The sequence below is a fragment of the Lygodium microphyllum genome, chromosome 26 (genome assembly GCF_053477565.2).
Source record: "Lygodium microphyllum isolate KBCC chromosome 26, Lygodium_microphyllum_v1.1.10, whole genome shotgun sequence".
Classification (NCBI taxonomy): Eukaryota; Viridiplantae; Streptophyta; class Polypodiopsida; order Schizaeales; family Lygodiaceae; genus Lygodium; species Lygodium microphyllum.
The window spans coordinates 77,608,920-77,624,939 of record NC_141160.1 but is presented as its reverse complement, the minus strand read 5'-3'; the positions used below and the strand labels follow the sequence as shown (position 1 = coordinate 77,624,939).

General features: G+C 38.5%; 1 protein-coding gene across 4 annotated transcripts in view; it reads left to right on the top strand.

The window, feature by feature from the left end:
• The window catches only part of NOF1 (U3 small nucleolar RNA-associated protein), a 56,771-nt gene extending 47,220 nt beyond the window's left edge, over positions 1–9,551 (top strand). For 2 of the 4 annotated variants that reach the window (XM_087668305.1, XM_087668307.1), the window contains exons 19-22: positions 8,034–8,139; positions 8,223–8,285; positions 8,432–8,503; positions 8,622–9,541. In XM_087668305.1, the coding sequence (XP_087524431.1) occupies positions 8,034–8,139; positions 8,223–8,285; positions 8,432–8,503; positions 8,622–8,696 (316 nt within the window). In that variant the 3' untranslated portion in view covers positions 8,697–9,541. Of the gene's footprint in view, positions 1–8,033; positions 8,140–8,222; positions 8,286–8,431; positions 8,504–8,621 lie in introns of all 4 variants that reach the window. The other 2 variants (XR_015688906.1, XM_087668306.1) reach the window with 2 other exon arrangements.
• The last annotated feature ends 6,469 nt before the right edge of the window (positions 9,552–16,020 follow it).

The following is a 16,020-nucleotide window of genomic DNA, read 5'->3' as shown; positions in this document are numbered from 1 at the left end:
GAGTAAAACCCAACAAACCCCCCTGCAGTGAAAAGTGATCAGCATACAAGGATCATCCACCAAAGGAGATTAAGTATAAAGCATTGCGAAATGCTTCAAATTTGTTGCGTGGAAGAGCTTTGGTGAAGATGTGTGCCACATCGTTGTTGGTAGGACAATAGACCAGGCTGATATTCCCTGCACGTAGCTTGTCTTTGACAAAGTGATAATGTATCTCAATGTGTTTCATGCATGCATGAAACATTGGGTTCTGTGCCATTGCAATGGCACTCTGACTGGCAAGAAGCAAAGGAGTAGGCTCTGTGACAAATACATCAAGATCAACTAGCCATACACATTCAACTGTAGTAGTGAAAGCTGCCTTGTATTCAGCTTCACAAGATGATGTGGCAACAATGGAATGTTTCTTGCTAAGTCATCATGAAGGACCATAGAGAATAGTTATTGCCATCCAATCTATCCTTAATAGATACATAGGTGAAGATATCACTCTGTCCTTGATTTGCCATGATAAATGTTACTCTTCCAAATGCACAAGAGCAATAACAAAAGTTAGCTTGACCTGAAAATCTGCAATTTCCAGAAATTACAGCAAATGCCAAGCTGTAATCAACTAATTTGTGTCACACTTGACTCTACTGTCTCAATGTGCCAAGCAGCACGCTGTCCAATGCAAGAATAGTGCTCAATAGCACTAAAAACACAAAAGCCCCAAAATTTGACTGTCCAATGTGCCAGATTTCAGTCGATTTCAGACTGAAACTTCAGTACATATGCCAATGTCTGCCAAACATACAAAAACCCTAAATTTTCTGACCCAAATTCCAACAGATTTCTGCAATTTGTGCACAAAAAGCCCCTGTTGTAGCAGAAATGGACCTTTCCCTGCAAAAGCCCCTTGCTTTGGCTCTGATATTTTAAATAAAATGATAAGATATACCTGTGGCAGCTGAGGATTGAGCTGTGGGTGTTGGTGCTGCAGGCGGGACTGCACTAACCCTGCCCAGGTCCGGTCCACTGCCATGCCACCTGCTGCCCTTGTCTGTCCACCCACCCTTGCCTCACCTCAGGTCTGCCCTGCTCCAAGACCTGCCTGTGTGCCTGTGCCAGGTCCTGCCCCTGTTCATCTGCCTAGCTTTCCAGTCCACACTCGCCTGCCCAACCAGCCCTGAAACCCACCTGGTTCGCCAGTTCACTCATGGTAGTGTGGAGTAGTCCCTGCCACCTGAGTGCAAGGGGCTGTCCTTCAGATGGCAAGGGGAGCATAGCAGTAACAGCCCCCCACCCAGTTTTATCTATACCCCCATCTACAAGCGTAGGTGGCAACCAAACTAAGCTTCTCCGTGGTATTGGCCTCATCCCCATCAAAACCAGTTGCTAGGCTTTCCCTGGGGAAGCGATACCTATTGGATACAGTCCATAAGCTACAACAAGAAAACAAAATGAAGGAGGAGGTAACGGAAACAAAGAAGAAAGTTCAAGCACTGGAAGAAAACATCAGTTGGCAAAAGAAAAATGAAGATGAGACCATTCATCAAGGTTAGCAATTTGAACCATAGAAAAAGATTCTAGTAAAGGTCATAATACATTGAACTAAAACAACAACAAGAATGGGTTGCCAAGGAAATCAGAGTAGGGGTGTGGATGAAAGATGGGATAAGGTCGAGGTCTTGGAGGATGAAGAGACAGAGAAAGGCATCTTACTTCTAGAACACGAAATAATACTATGAAAGTTGTATAGGGCCATTTGCTTTGTCGATATTGGATATCCAAGTGACTATGCCTTTTGGCATTTGAAGTGGAATGCACAAATGATGATGGATGTACTTGATTTTTTCCTTAGGTCAACTTTGGCTTCCATAGGACATTAACATAACTTTTTACATTTTGTCTACTCCTCTCTCTCTCTCTCTCTCTCTCTCACACACACACACACACACACACACACACACACACACACACACACATTTTTTGGGAAATAATAGGTTCATGATAAGCCTTGTGGCGAGATTGTAAAGCTCACGAGCAGTCGTGTGACCATGGCATGGTGATACATGGTTGTAATGTGAGTATAGCATGATAGAGAGCGGTCTTATGCATTGATAATGTGGGAGTAGTATGGGATGCCATTACACCAGTAAGGCTTTGATTTATTACATGAGGTTTTTCAGAGTATTATACTTGATTGCCTAATCAGATCTACTCCAAAGATTTTAGTACTGGTTATGTGGCTTTCTTCTTTGCCCTTTCTAGAGGTTTTACATCAGTAGGGATCTTTGGGGCATTGTGAGTTCAAAATCTGTTGGTCTTGGTAAGGATCTATGCATAGTTTCATTTCATATGTTGGTCTTTGCAAGGATCTGTGCATAGTTGCATTCCAATGCGTATGATTCAAATTCCATACATTTTCATATGTGGATTCTATATGAATATGAATAGGGCCAATCATACTTAACCATATTTAGGGTTTAAAAAAAAGAATGTGTTTTACTTTTTTTCCTTTCCCGCCAAATTGCTAGGATAGGCAACTACTTGTACTTTGTAGTTTGAACTTTGTTTACTCTTATTTAGTATCTACTACCTATCATCGACGTTGTAGCCTTTATGGCAATGGATATGGTACTTTATGTCTGTCACCTGCAGTTGCATGTGCAGACTCTCGAGTCTTCAATCTTAAAGTTGGACCATTGATATATGAATCTTCTATTTTGGGAAATGAATGATGGACTCTTTGACACTTGAGCAAGTTGTGTGCAATCATACTCCATTCATACACTCATACTTGTATACATTTGATGTATGAGTGCTGTATGAAAAAGTTAGGGATCTATGTACCCCTACTTTGCTCTAGTCTCATCAATATTGATATGAAAGAGAGTAGGTGAAAGTGGACGAATGTGCTTCACTCCAAGTGTACTGTTTGCTGCATTAGAAAATGCCTTGGTGCTCGAACTCTCCATCTCAAACCTATACAAGAGCATGAAACCTTGTTGCATGTCCTCTAGGACCCCAATATCTCGTACCTTTGCGTGAGTTTAATTGTTGGCACCATGTCAAATGCTTCATAGAAATCCACAAAGCAACATTATGTCCTCCTGTTGCCTACCCTTTCCTCCTCATTGAGAGCTTTGAGAGTCCATATGTGGTCTAGTGTAGTATATCCCTTCCTAAATCTAGCTTGTTTCCACATATATCTTAGACAAATAATGACCGATTGTGGTTGTCATGTGATTCTCTAGAACCGTGGGGTCTTCACTTTTAATGAGTGTTATACTAGTATGCTTTGTCTAATTTGCCGAAAATCCCTCAGAAATGGCTCTATTAGACGCACACAAGTCGTGGAGCCAGAAAATCACGTTCATACATAAAATGCTTCCCAAGTAATACATCATGGTCTTGAGTCTTCCTATGCTATAATGTGTCAATATCATCCATCACTATTTGTACAAGAGAAAAGGTGCCATATGGTGGGTGAGACCCTCGCATGGAGGAGGCATTGGGGATTGTCCTAGAACGTCATATTGTGCTTCAACATAACTATACCGTCCTTTGGTTAGCTATACCATCCTTTGGTGTTGTGATAGGTGTGCTTGGTTGTCTATTGTGTCCCTTGGGACCTAGATGTCTTGTAACTTTTGCATAAATATGACTCTCGGCGTTGTGTTGAATGCTTTGGTGAAATCCACAATGCAATATATTGCTCCATTGCATTAAAAAAAAAGAAGACCAGGTGATAGGGAGAGTACTCTCAGCATGGTATCAAATGCTTCGGTGAAATCCACAAAGCGATATGTTGCTCCATTGTATCAAAAAGAAAGAATTGGGTGCTTGAACTTTCCTATCACTAACTCACACAAAGCATAATCCCCCATTTCATGTCCAATGAGACCCAATGTCTTGTAACCTGTGGATGAGTATGATTCGGCATTGTGTCAAATGCTTTGATGAAATCCACAAAGCAAGAGTGTGTCCTCTTGTGTGCCTTACACTCTTAAATTGAATGGGTGGTCTGATGTAGTATCTCCTCCCGAATTTGGCTTCTCCCTATGCCCTAGCTCATCTCCTACTCCAGAATCAATCCATGTCTCGGCTAAATATTTACCAATCATGATTTTCATGTAATTTTGTAGCACCATGAGGTCTCTACTCTTGAAGGGTCATATGATAGTTTGCGCTGTCCAACTTGCTCGAAACCCCTTACAAATGGATTTATTAAATATAGTGGGATTTAGGATGCCATACATATGTAAATGCTTTCCAACAAGTCCATGGTCTTGAGCTCTCGTGCTGTAGCTTGTCAGGGCATCCATGACCATTCATAAGGTTAAGAAAACATGCTACAAGGTGCATGAGACCCTTGTGGAGGCAGCATTGGGGGCTGTCTTGGGACATTGATAGTATTGCATCGTAACTATAGCATGCCTCTGTTGCTGTGATAAGTGTGGCCCTGCTTGGCTCTCGCAAAACATTCTTGAAGCCCTCTTATTGTCTGGTCTATGAAAAGATGATGTATTTGTTAGAAGTGGTGCAGCAATGGAAGCATAGACAACTGTTGAAATAAACTGCTGAACACAAGACAAAAGAGAAAGAAAATAAAAGATCAAAGGAACAAAAGGATAAAAGAACACTGCGAAGGAAGAGAACTCAAAGATGTGCTTGGGAAATGGAATCCATATACCAAACATGAGAATGACACGTACAATAGTGAGTCATTGGTTGCGTGGGTATTGGCATTGGCTCCTCTCTCCAACAGGAAGATTACCTGAAGAATGATCATGATTGAATGAGAGGAGGAGCCACTTAATAAATAGGCCCAAAATATGCCAAATATGGCAGCTGGTCGGCCAGCAATAAATGCCTAAATAATCACTAATATGACCACAATAAAATGCATAAAATATCCAGTAATGTTAAGCATAGCCCAAACTCACATATGAGCCGACTAGATTGCTAACACCCTCTCTTAGATCATGAGTGATTTGAAACAATACAATCATGTAACGATAATCATATACAACAAAGAATCACCAGAGTAAAACCATGGATACCCAAGTAGTGGGTGATCAAGCCACCTCCAGGGTGCCTTGGAGAGAATCTGAGGTCAATGTTGATCGTACTAGCTTCAGAAAATAGAAAAGAGTCATTATAGATCATCTCAGTACCTGTCAACAATGTCGCACAATAGCATAAAAGACCACCTTGTGAAAAATGCCTCTGAACATATGTAACCATGGATTCACCACCTTGTGAAAAATGCCTTCGAACATATTTAACCATGGATTCCCCGCCTTTGGCCAAGATTGCCAAAGTGTCCCTTCTACTCGTTGTCAAAGAACAACCCAACATGAATCTGGATGTGAATCCAAGCTCCAGGATTTGAATTTGCTAGACTTAGGTCGATGCATCAGGAATGTCTCTATTTGGAACTTGTGCACTTGTATACTTGTATAGATGAGGCTTAGCTGCTCCATCTCAGCATCATTTGGACTAGAAAGTAGTTGAGGAAGGGGCAATTAAGCCCTTTTCACGATTTGAAGAAGTGGATGACTTCTGCACCGCGAACTCCTTGGCTAGAGTATCCAAGTCGGAGTTTGAGATGACATGTCGAAGGAGTCCACATCCCGCTTTTTTCTCTTCTCGTTCTTCTTCTATGAGGTTGCTAACTCCTTGCAGTCCTTTCGCAAGTGGCCCTTTTTACCACAATGATAACATTGGGCCTTTGACTTCTTCTTGTCACCCCTTTCTGAAGCTGTAAAGGCATCTATGGAACCTCCATAATGAGATGAGAGCATTCCCTGTAAATGCAAAGATGTCTCATGCTCAAGCAGCATCGAGGACATATGCGTAAAGCTCATAGGTGTAGAGGATGTTTGCACGTACAAAGCATTCACCAGTCCATTAAACTCCAGGGGGATCTTGTAGAGTATCATGCCCATGAGATGTGCCTTTGGAAGAGCAGACTGCATGTGTTGAAGTTGGTCTTGTACTTGTGTAACATGGAGCAAAAATGACTAAATGGTATCCTTGGACTCAAACTTCATTTGTTGAAGCTATCCATGAAGGGTCACAACACACATGGGGGAAGGTGCCTCGTACAACATCTAGAGCTTCAACCATATGTCTGGTGATGTTCTACAGGAGGCAACCAAAGGTAGAACAAATTTAGAAATACACCGAAGCAGTGTACAATATGCATGGACATCGTCCAAATCCCATGTAAGCACAACTTTCTTGTGGTTGTCCTCATCAAAACATTTGGGAAGAGGAAAAGGACGTTGAGGCTGAGGAATAGCTCCATATACAATATACCAAATTCGCCTTTGCACAAACCAACCTTTCATCACAACACTCCATGTAAGATAGTCAGGTTCATGTAACTTATCATTTGTAGGGGGAAGGTGCCTCGTACAATATTTGAAGCTTTGACTATACGTTTCACCAATGTCTTATAGGAGGTAACCGACGGTAGAACTTCTTTAGAAATACATCGAAGCAATGCAAAATACGCATGGGCATCATTCGAATCCTATGTAAGCACAGCTTTCCGTGGTTGTCCTCATCAAAATCTTTGGGAGGAGAAAAGATGCTAAGGCCAAGGAATAGCTCCACATACAATATACCAACTCCACTTCTGCACAAACCAAGCTTTCATCAAAACACTCCATGTAAGTTAGTTAGGTCTATGTAATTTATAATCTGTAGAAGTACCAAAGGAGTCATCTGGAGAGGAGAAGAAGAGAAGATAGAGGATAGAGGGTATACGGAGAGGGAATACAACCAAACCAATAGCAAAGACTTTATAGAATGAGAGTTCAAATGTAGTGGAACAAAAAGTTTGATAAAAAACAAAGGTCAACTGTTACAAAATGAAGAAAAACCAATCAAAAACTGCCAAAAACAGCAAAAACGGCCTGTACAAGCAATTGCCCAGCCATGGTTAGGGGCAGAAAACAGAAAACGTAGGTTGGTGGAGCATTGAATGTAGCAAACAGACGATTACAGGCTGGAATCCCAAGCCCAGGTTGACATTGCAAGTTGCTGGTCTGAAAAACGAAGGCCTAATTAGCAGGGGGAAGAAAGACTTGTGATCAGCAAAAAAATCGCAGTAAGAATCAAGATCGTGCAATTTGATATCATGTTAGAAGTGGTGCAGCAATGGAAGCATAGATGAGTGCTGAAATAAACTGTTGAACACAAGACATAAGAGAAAGAAAACAAAAGATCAAAAGGACAAAAGAACATTGCAAAGGAAGAGAACTCAGAGATGTGCTCGGGAAATGGAATCCATATACCAAACACGAGAATGACACGTACAACAATGAGTCATTGACCTGAAGAATGATGATGACCGAATGAGAGGAGGAGCCATTGAATAAATAGGTTCAAAATATGCCAAATATGGCAGATGGTCGGCCAGAATTTAATACTGCTCAGCCAGCAATAAATGCCTAAATCACTAATATGACCACAATAAAATGCCTAAAATACCCAGTAATGTCAAGCATAGCCCAAACTCACACATGAGCTGACTAGACTGCTAATAATATCTCCACCTCAAGTTTAGCTAGATAGGGTTCATTTCTTCATTGGTATTAGAGGTTGGAAGAGAATCCTTGTGGGTCTTTGTGTGCAAGATCCATTGGCTATCTCAAGCTGCTGTAAGTGTGTCCATGTCTTATGACACACCTCTTGATACCAACTATTCTATGGTATTGAAGTACATGGAAAAGACCGCTACAGATGTATGCAAGACTCCTTTCTTGATCTTCTCCAAAGAGTTGTGTGGAACAAATGTACATTGCATATAGCCTTTCATACATTGTGCATCTGTACACACTAGTCTGCTGCATGAATTGGATCTAGGCTATGTAGGGTGACTCCATCAGGTAACCAATGGCAGTTGCCCCAAAAATAACATCTTCCCTTGGAGGAGGGGTTTGTGAGTTGCAAAAAGGCTTGCAAATGCTGTGTTAGTTGTAAGATAATGATGTTTTTTTGATTTTTCACATGATGACATTCTAGTCAATGTGTAGGTATACCAAGCAAAGTGACATCTCCCGAGCTCGGGCTTGGTTTTTCCATGGAAAACGCCAGATCTTGCTGTATAGTGAACGTGCACACTTTTATCATCGCTACAAGGTTCAAATCTGGCTCTTTTTGGTAGCAATCTTTAATTGGCTTAGCCATTGTATTTTATGTCAGTTATGCTGTTTTCCTTTTAGATTCGGGGCATTAAAGAACTCATTTTCTACTCTCTACCAGAGCGTGCAGAATTTTATGCAGAGGTGTGTTGTGATCTTCTCATGATGTTTTTCATCAGCTATTGTGCATTTTGCATTGAGTTTGTCATTTGCATCTAGTTGGGTGCATATAACTTCTTACTGTTCTTATGGTGGTACACTTACTCTCTTGGGATTTTACACATGTCCAGATCACAAATATGATGGAGGGATTAGAGAATCCAACTTCTTCAATCATATTTTCTCAATTTGATAACTTGAAGGTTTCTGCATTTCTCATTTTCATCCTACTGGCCCTTTTCTACTGATCGATTAAGCAGTATGCCTGTTTTTGCTTTTTATGAATGTATTTAAAATTATCTGCTGGACTTCTTCTTGCAGCTACAAAGAGTTGTTGGGACATCTCGTGCTAACAGAATGCTGAAATCTGAGAACAGAACGTTCATGTTTTGCTGAGTTGATTACCTTTTCATACAGCATTTTGTGAGGTTTCAGGCAGCACTATATGAACATGCGGCATCACCCTGCAGGACTGGTAACTGTGTCCACATACATAAAGAACCACAAATAGAGAACTCTGCCCAATACTTTCATGGGCTTTTTTCAACAAAGCTCACAGAGTGCTGGAGCCTGGCGTTTGGAAAGCTGAAGCACTGAAGTGCTAAGATGGGTGTGACCAAAATTTGCCCTGAAGTGAAATGCCTACATTGAAGCATCTGTTTTCCCTGGATAGAGTACCACCCTTGTGCTGCATCACATCATCAATTACTTCTGGACGAGCTGTTAGATGCAGCTCACTGAACTGTCATCTTTGAGAGCATTTACTTCTGTCATCTGTTCAGTCTTGTCTATTCTTTTCCATTGGAATATTTCTTCCAATTTTGGTTTTCTGCAACGGACTAGAGCCCACAGGGCATGTGCGTACAGGCATACACATGCCCACATTTTGATCCTCAGTCAAGCTTCTGCATATTAGTGGCTTGTATTGTGAAAATTTGACTTTCTTTCCATGCCCACAATGAGAGGGGAAGAATGGCTTAGAAATTCGGAAAAATGTGGCCCTATTAAATTTGCACTTGTTTCTCTTTTCCAAAATAAAAAAAGCAACTTTTGCATTGCTCCCTTGCTTGCCTCCTAGAACAAAACAAAAAGACAAGAAAAAATAAAAAAGAAAAAGAAACTAGGTTGACACATGCAACCTAGTTTAGGTAGTGGTAACGTGTCTTTTCTTGCCCAAGTGCTTGTTTCTGAATAATTTGGAGTGTGCTTTATTTTCCGTTTCTTGGAAAAACAGTTGAACAAAAAAATGTACTTTTGAAATTGTGTGATCTATAAAGTAGTAAAAATGAATTGAAGGTAAGATATTTAAGATCGTGTATGTCGACTACCAATTTTGTAAAATACTATTGAATATTTGGCTTAGTTTTGAAAATGACTAATCTATTGGAAATTCAAATTGTTTAAAGCTATTGGTAATCCATAAACTGAAGACGCTTTACCTATTTATTCTTAAGAATCATGGAATAGATCTACATGTTATTCTTATGCTAAATTGAGTTTCTTATCTTCAAAAAGCGATATCTTTTACTTATTGTTAGGTGATTGTATCTTGCAATAGTTACATTCTTTTTTAGGATTGTGCCTTGCTCTAACCTCTTGGCCTTGTCTATGCTATTGGATAGTCTCTATGTTGATCTCAAAATTATATTTGAATCCTCGGTAAAGTCTAGATATCTTTATTTATTTTTGTTTTGATGGGTTTTTGTTTTGTATTGCTGAACTCTTTTTTCTACATTCATCGTTGATCTATGTATACCTTGTTATGTTTGCATCTTATGCTATAGATAACGTGCTTGGTTTTGTTTCTCTATGTTGCTTTTGAATTAGCTTGTGTTCATTGGTTGGAGCTAGCACTAGTTGATTTGATTGCACTTCAGTTGATGGTATCAATTGTAATGGTAGAGGTTGATATTGTAGTGTTGGTAAAAGTTTGATTTGTCACCTATATGATAGTAATGAACTAGGTGCTCCACGCCTAGACTCGCCCCGGCGCTTTGCGCCAGGGCGGGCGTGATTTTTGCGGCGAGGGCGGGTGTTGGACGCGTGGCACCCGCCCCCGTGTTTCTTTATGGGGAGGTTGGGGGTTGCCACATTGCATATGAGATGGGTTTGTGTTAGTTGTGTTGGATTATAAGCAAAGTATGTGTTTCAAGGTTATAATAGGGTTTGTGCCTTTCGTGATAGCGTTATTCTCTAGGTGGATTGTTGTTGAGTATGTGTAATGGTAGAGGTTGATATTGTAGTGTTGGTAAAAGTTTGATTTGTCACCTATATGCTAGTAATGAACTAGGTGCTCCATGCCTAGACTCGCCCCGGCGCTTTGCGCCAGGGCGGGCGTGATTTTCGCGGCGAGGGCGGGTGCTGGACGCGTGGCACCCGCCCCCTTGTTTCTTTATGGGGAGGTTGGGGGTTGCCACGTTGCATATGAGATGGGTTTGTGTTAGTTGTGTTGGATCATAAGCAAAGTATGTGTTTCAAGGTTATAATAGGGTTTGTGCCTTTCGTGATAGCGTTATTCTCTAGGTGGATTGTTGTTGAGTATGTGCTTGGATGCATCCATCAAAATTTGTAGGTCTCTAGTTTGTGAAGTTGTCGATGTACATTGGTCTTTGTTCAACAATGTTTGTCATTCTATTTTTTTTTTTGTTAGGTACTTGTGATTTTGTGAGTCAATAGGATAGTACTTGATTTGGTGTAGGATGTTGTTGTGGCTCTAAATGTATAACTTGGAACATTTGCATGTATAGCTTGAGGTCATTACATGAATTTATGTCATCACATATCTACATATACTAGCTATATTATTTATTATCTTTGCCTTGAGTAATGGTTATTTGATATGAACTTTAATACAATTGATCACCTTTGGTAAGTAGTTTCCTTTTTCTTGTTAAAAGTAGTACATGACATCTTTTTTTGGTTGGAATTGAAGGTGTTTTTAAGTCGTATCTAAGCAAAGACGAAATGTCTCTTTCAAATTATAAGTAACACAAGTTTTTGAAGCTAATCACATTTAGCTAGAAACTTGCCATAGAGCTTGAGATGTTGTGTTGATGAAGAGTACCTTGCGAAATATAAAATCAAACATGAGAGTTGCTTGGTTAAAGTTTGAGATATGATAGTTTTTATACTTCACATATTTTTTTGGTTAAGACTTATAAATTTGCAAATGCATAAGGACAACAGAAATAACACAAACATGCTATATAAGTAGCACGTTGAAGAGCTAGCATAAGTCTTTTTGTCGTTTTATAATTATGGGGGCAGGTGTCATTTCTTGTCTTTCAAGGAAGCGTCCATTTTTCTCTACTTTTCTATAGCTATGTAAAAAGATAAAAAAGATAAATTCTAATGTGAAAGATAGTCATGTTTGGCTAGGAAACATTGTGTAACTTGAGATGTTCTGTTGGTATAATATACCAAAACATAAAATCAAAAGCTAGAAAGTTACCTAGTCAAAAGTTTAAGATGTGGCTTCAATATTTCACATTTTTTTTTGTTAAGAGATAATGCATAAGTTTGTAAAGGCATAACACTAACGCAAAAGTATATGAATATGCTATTCAAGTAGAATGTTGAGAGTTGATACATGTATTTGTTCTTTTATAATTGTGGGTGTCATTCTTTCAATATGGTCTCAAATTTTCATAGCTTATCTTTACTTTCCTTTAGTATTAGAAACATAGGTTGTAGTAAGAAATACAATTTTGTAAGAAGATTCTAAGATTATCAAATATTGCACTTTTGAAGATCCTAAATGTCTTTGTTATAGTGAAGCTCTGAGTCATGAGAAACTAATGTATTGATAGCAAACATTAATTAGTATATTTAATTGCTATTATTACGTTTGATATTCTAAATAATTATATACTATAGTATTAGAAGAATTAATTACAACACTAGTTAGCTTTATAAAGTATTAAGTCCTTAGGCTATTAACTATTTAGATAATGTAGACTATATATATTATTAACTATTATCTTATATTAGCTATTGGAATATTATTTTGAGAGTGCTAAATGATTAACTTCGCTTGTATTAGCTATTAGATGCTTATAGATTATAATTAATTAAATAATCTCAACTAAAAGCTAAACTAATTAGCATTAATTATAGACTGAACTAAATAATCAAATTCACTAAATTAACTAGACTAACTAAACCATAAACATACACGAGTGTTTCTATCTTAGGATCCTTACTCCTAAAGAATCATTATATCCAACATTGACTACAACATCACTTTTGACTACTTGTACTTAATAGTTGTGAAGAGAGCCTTGACTCTTGAGTGCTTCATGGATTGTGAAGAGTCTTGACTTTTGCTATATATTTGTTTAAACCTAGGCATTCTTAGCTTCTTAGAAACAAACATAGGAAGCCCCCCATTGGTGCCTTTTATTTGGTGATACTAGTGAACGTAGATGTTTAACTTTGTACTAAGTAACTTATATACTCAACTAATTAGTTAAGTAACTAATTAGTCAACTGAAATAAGGGGCTAAGTACTTAAGTAATAACTAAGTAACTAATTTAGATAGCTAATAAGTAACTAATTGGTCGGTTAGTTAATTAAGTAAACATATATACTTTAAAACTTTCTTTAGTTAACTAAGTGATTAACTAATTAATTTACTTGAGTATTTAGTTACATATTTTATTTCAGTTAATTAATTAGTTACATAATTTATTTAGCTAACTAGTTGGATTAACTAAGTAACTAATTAATACATGATGAACTGATTGATGACAACACCATGTCTGTAGCATGCCACTTGTTCCAATTGTGTAACATTGATATGTTCTAGCGGTCACCACTCACAACTATTCTTTTAAGTCCCCAACTACATACTAATACACTAACTAACATGCTAACTATTTAATATACTACACCAAGTAACTAAATTTTCCTTAACTCTACACACGAACTAATTAATACACTAACTGATTATTCCTTGGTGCATCAGACAAGGAACGAGGCACAAATGGTAGGCACCATAGGACACACAATTCATTAGTTAACTAATTAGTAGTTAGACACCAAGTTAGTTGGTCGATTATTAGTTACACATTAAGTTATGTGGTGAAAATGAGGCGCATGATAACAAACACGAATGCAACTCTCAGCCATTCACAAATGATAGGACCAAACAATAATACAATGGGCACAGACGAGTCAACATGACACAAACGATGGCACATCATCAGGACAATGATGCTCGTATCCTTGGCATGTTAGTTTATCACCTTCACCATAATTCACCTTTAACTTCTTGAATCTTTATATTAAGCTTATTTAAGAACATAGCACCACATGGCAAACAATTGCATATGGCCTTTAGTGGGAGTCTTAGTGTCTAGGATAGTGTTGCTTTTGTGATCAGCTATGTTGCTTGATCGTGGTGCTTTGTCTTTAGATAGTGTGAGTTAGGATCAAATAGTATTGGTGTTAATTTTTCTTGTATTGTCTAGCATTGGAATAATTTGATATTTTGAAATTAGTAATTTAAATATTTAATAAAGAAAATAAGGTAAAGAAAAATCAATGATTAGTTGCAAGTGTAAAAACCTACAAAAAGTGCAAAAAATGAAGAGAGAGGTGTTTTGGTTGCAAGTTACAACTTGATAGCATTTTATCCACTACTTGAGAATGGATCTTAGTGTATCAACACAAAAAAAACATTCTTTTATTTATTTTGTTTCACATGTAAATTTTTCTTTATTTTTTTAAGACAATCATGCAATTTAGAGGAGAGATTTCTCACTAACAAGAATTCATATATTGGCTAGATTAGGGACACGCCAATCGATGAAAAGTGAGATTTCTTACAAGGAGTCAACAAACTAGAGGAGCAAAAAATAGATTATTGATCGGTTATCTCCAAACTCAGCATGGTGCCATCTTGTAACAAAACCATTCATAAAGTTGTTACGTGACACTTCAACATCACACACACACACACACACACACACACACACACACTCTCTCTCTCTCTCTCTCTCTCTCTCTCTCTCTCTCTCTCTCTCTCTCTCTAAATTTCTTTATGGATACACACATACATGATTGTTTTGTTCATAAAAAACATGTCTACCAAGCATGAGTGTAGGGCATGTATAGATATTGAAGCTATCCAAATGGTTTATGAAGTTGGTTTTTGAAAGGCATTGGAATGTTTGGTATAACTTCATTGTCCCACTTCTAGGAAGTTATACCACTTCCAAAGCTTGGAATCATATATCAATAGAAATCTCTTGAAAAGTAGGTTCTAAAAAGGCATTCTTTGACAAATTCGGAGTTCATTTGAGAAAATTTTACCATGCCCCCATTTTTTGAGGGAATATTTGGTCAAACCCCCTTATAAGGCCATTTTTTGACCTCAAATTTTCCTTAATGGTTCACATGACCAAATTGTCAAAGAGATTAATGGAGGATGGAGTTATTGGAATATTTATTGGACACAATATTAATTACTATTGACATGAAATGATCAATGATGTAGCTTATGATCCAAAAGAGCTCATGTTGGACTAAAAAAGCACATCTCCATTCATGGTGAAGGGGAAGGACTAGCATAGTGGTGAGTAATAGAAGAGATAGACTAAGAAATCACAAAAAATGAAGAAAACCAAATCTAGAAAGGAGAAACTAAAGAAGGAAAAACAAGATGAATCAAAGGTATCTAGGAAGGAGGGAGATGGAATAAATCAATAACATGAAGATGAGTTGATGGGAGTGCTAGAATAATGAAGAAAAGAGCAAGAGCTTGCCCAAGCCTCGATATAGGAAAGGAACAAGAGGACTATGAGCGCATCTTAATATTATCTTTCAAGGTACAAATCACAAGAGAAAGGGCCTCCTTACATAATGACTATGGTGTGAGAGCATACATTATGTGGTAAAAGAAATTCAAGTAGTTAAAGGAAGGTGCTTTGAGCTAGGAGATGGAATTTTCTATGAAATCTAAAATAGTTGAAGGTATGAACGAAAACAACACCAATATCCATGCATGAACAACACTTAACGGGACAAAAAGAAAAACACACATGGCAACATGTGTGTCGCTCCATGGGACAAGGAGCTATGCAAGGGGCACATAAGAGGGTATGGGGGTGGTGGGGGTGGGTTGTTATTTGATTTCTAGTCTTGGGTTTTTGGGTCAACAGGGAAACGGGGGGTAGAAAAGGGAGGTGTATTTAAAGGAGTTGGGGGGGCGACAAGTGGTGTGAATTGGAATGGGAGTTTAGGAAAGGGTGAGAGAGGGGGAGATGGTTGAGGAGAAGGAGAGGGCAAAGAGGGAGAGAGAGGTGGTAACAGAGGTGGGAGGAGGAGTAAGGAGACGCACATGGACGCATTTCCACACTTAAAACCTTAACAAATTGGTTTTTCTAATTAGTAGGGCCTAACACTTGACCATGAACTCAACCCTTGTGTCCCCAGACTTAAAACATGACATATATATATATAAACACAAGAGGTAGGGTTAGAAACACTTGACCCGTTTAGTTGAAGATTGAAGTGAATAGTCAAAGTCGTCTGTAGGAGATACCACAACTCGCTATAGTATGCATCCAGCATGGCAGGGACCATGCAACAACACCCAAGGGAATAGTGCTATTGATGAAGAGCCATTAATTTATCGATGACAAAGAATATAACACTCATCTCAACAAGCACTCATGTGAGAATGATAGATCACTCTCTCGCCCCATGGCTCACGTC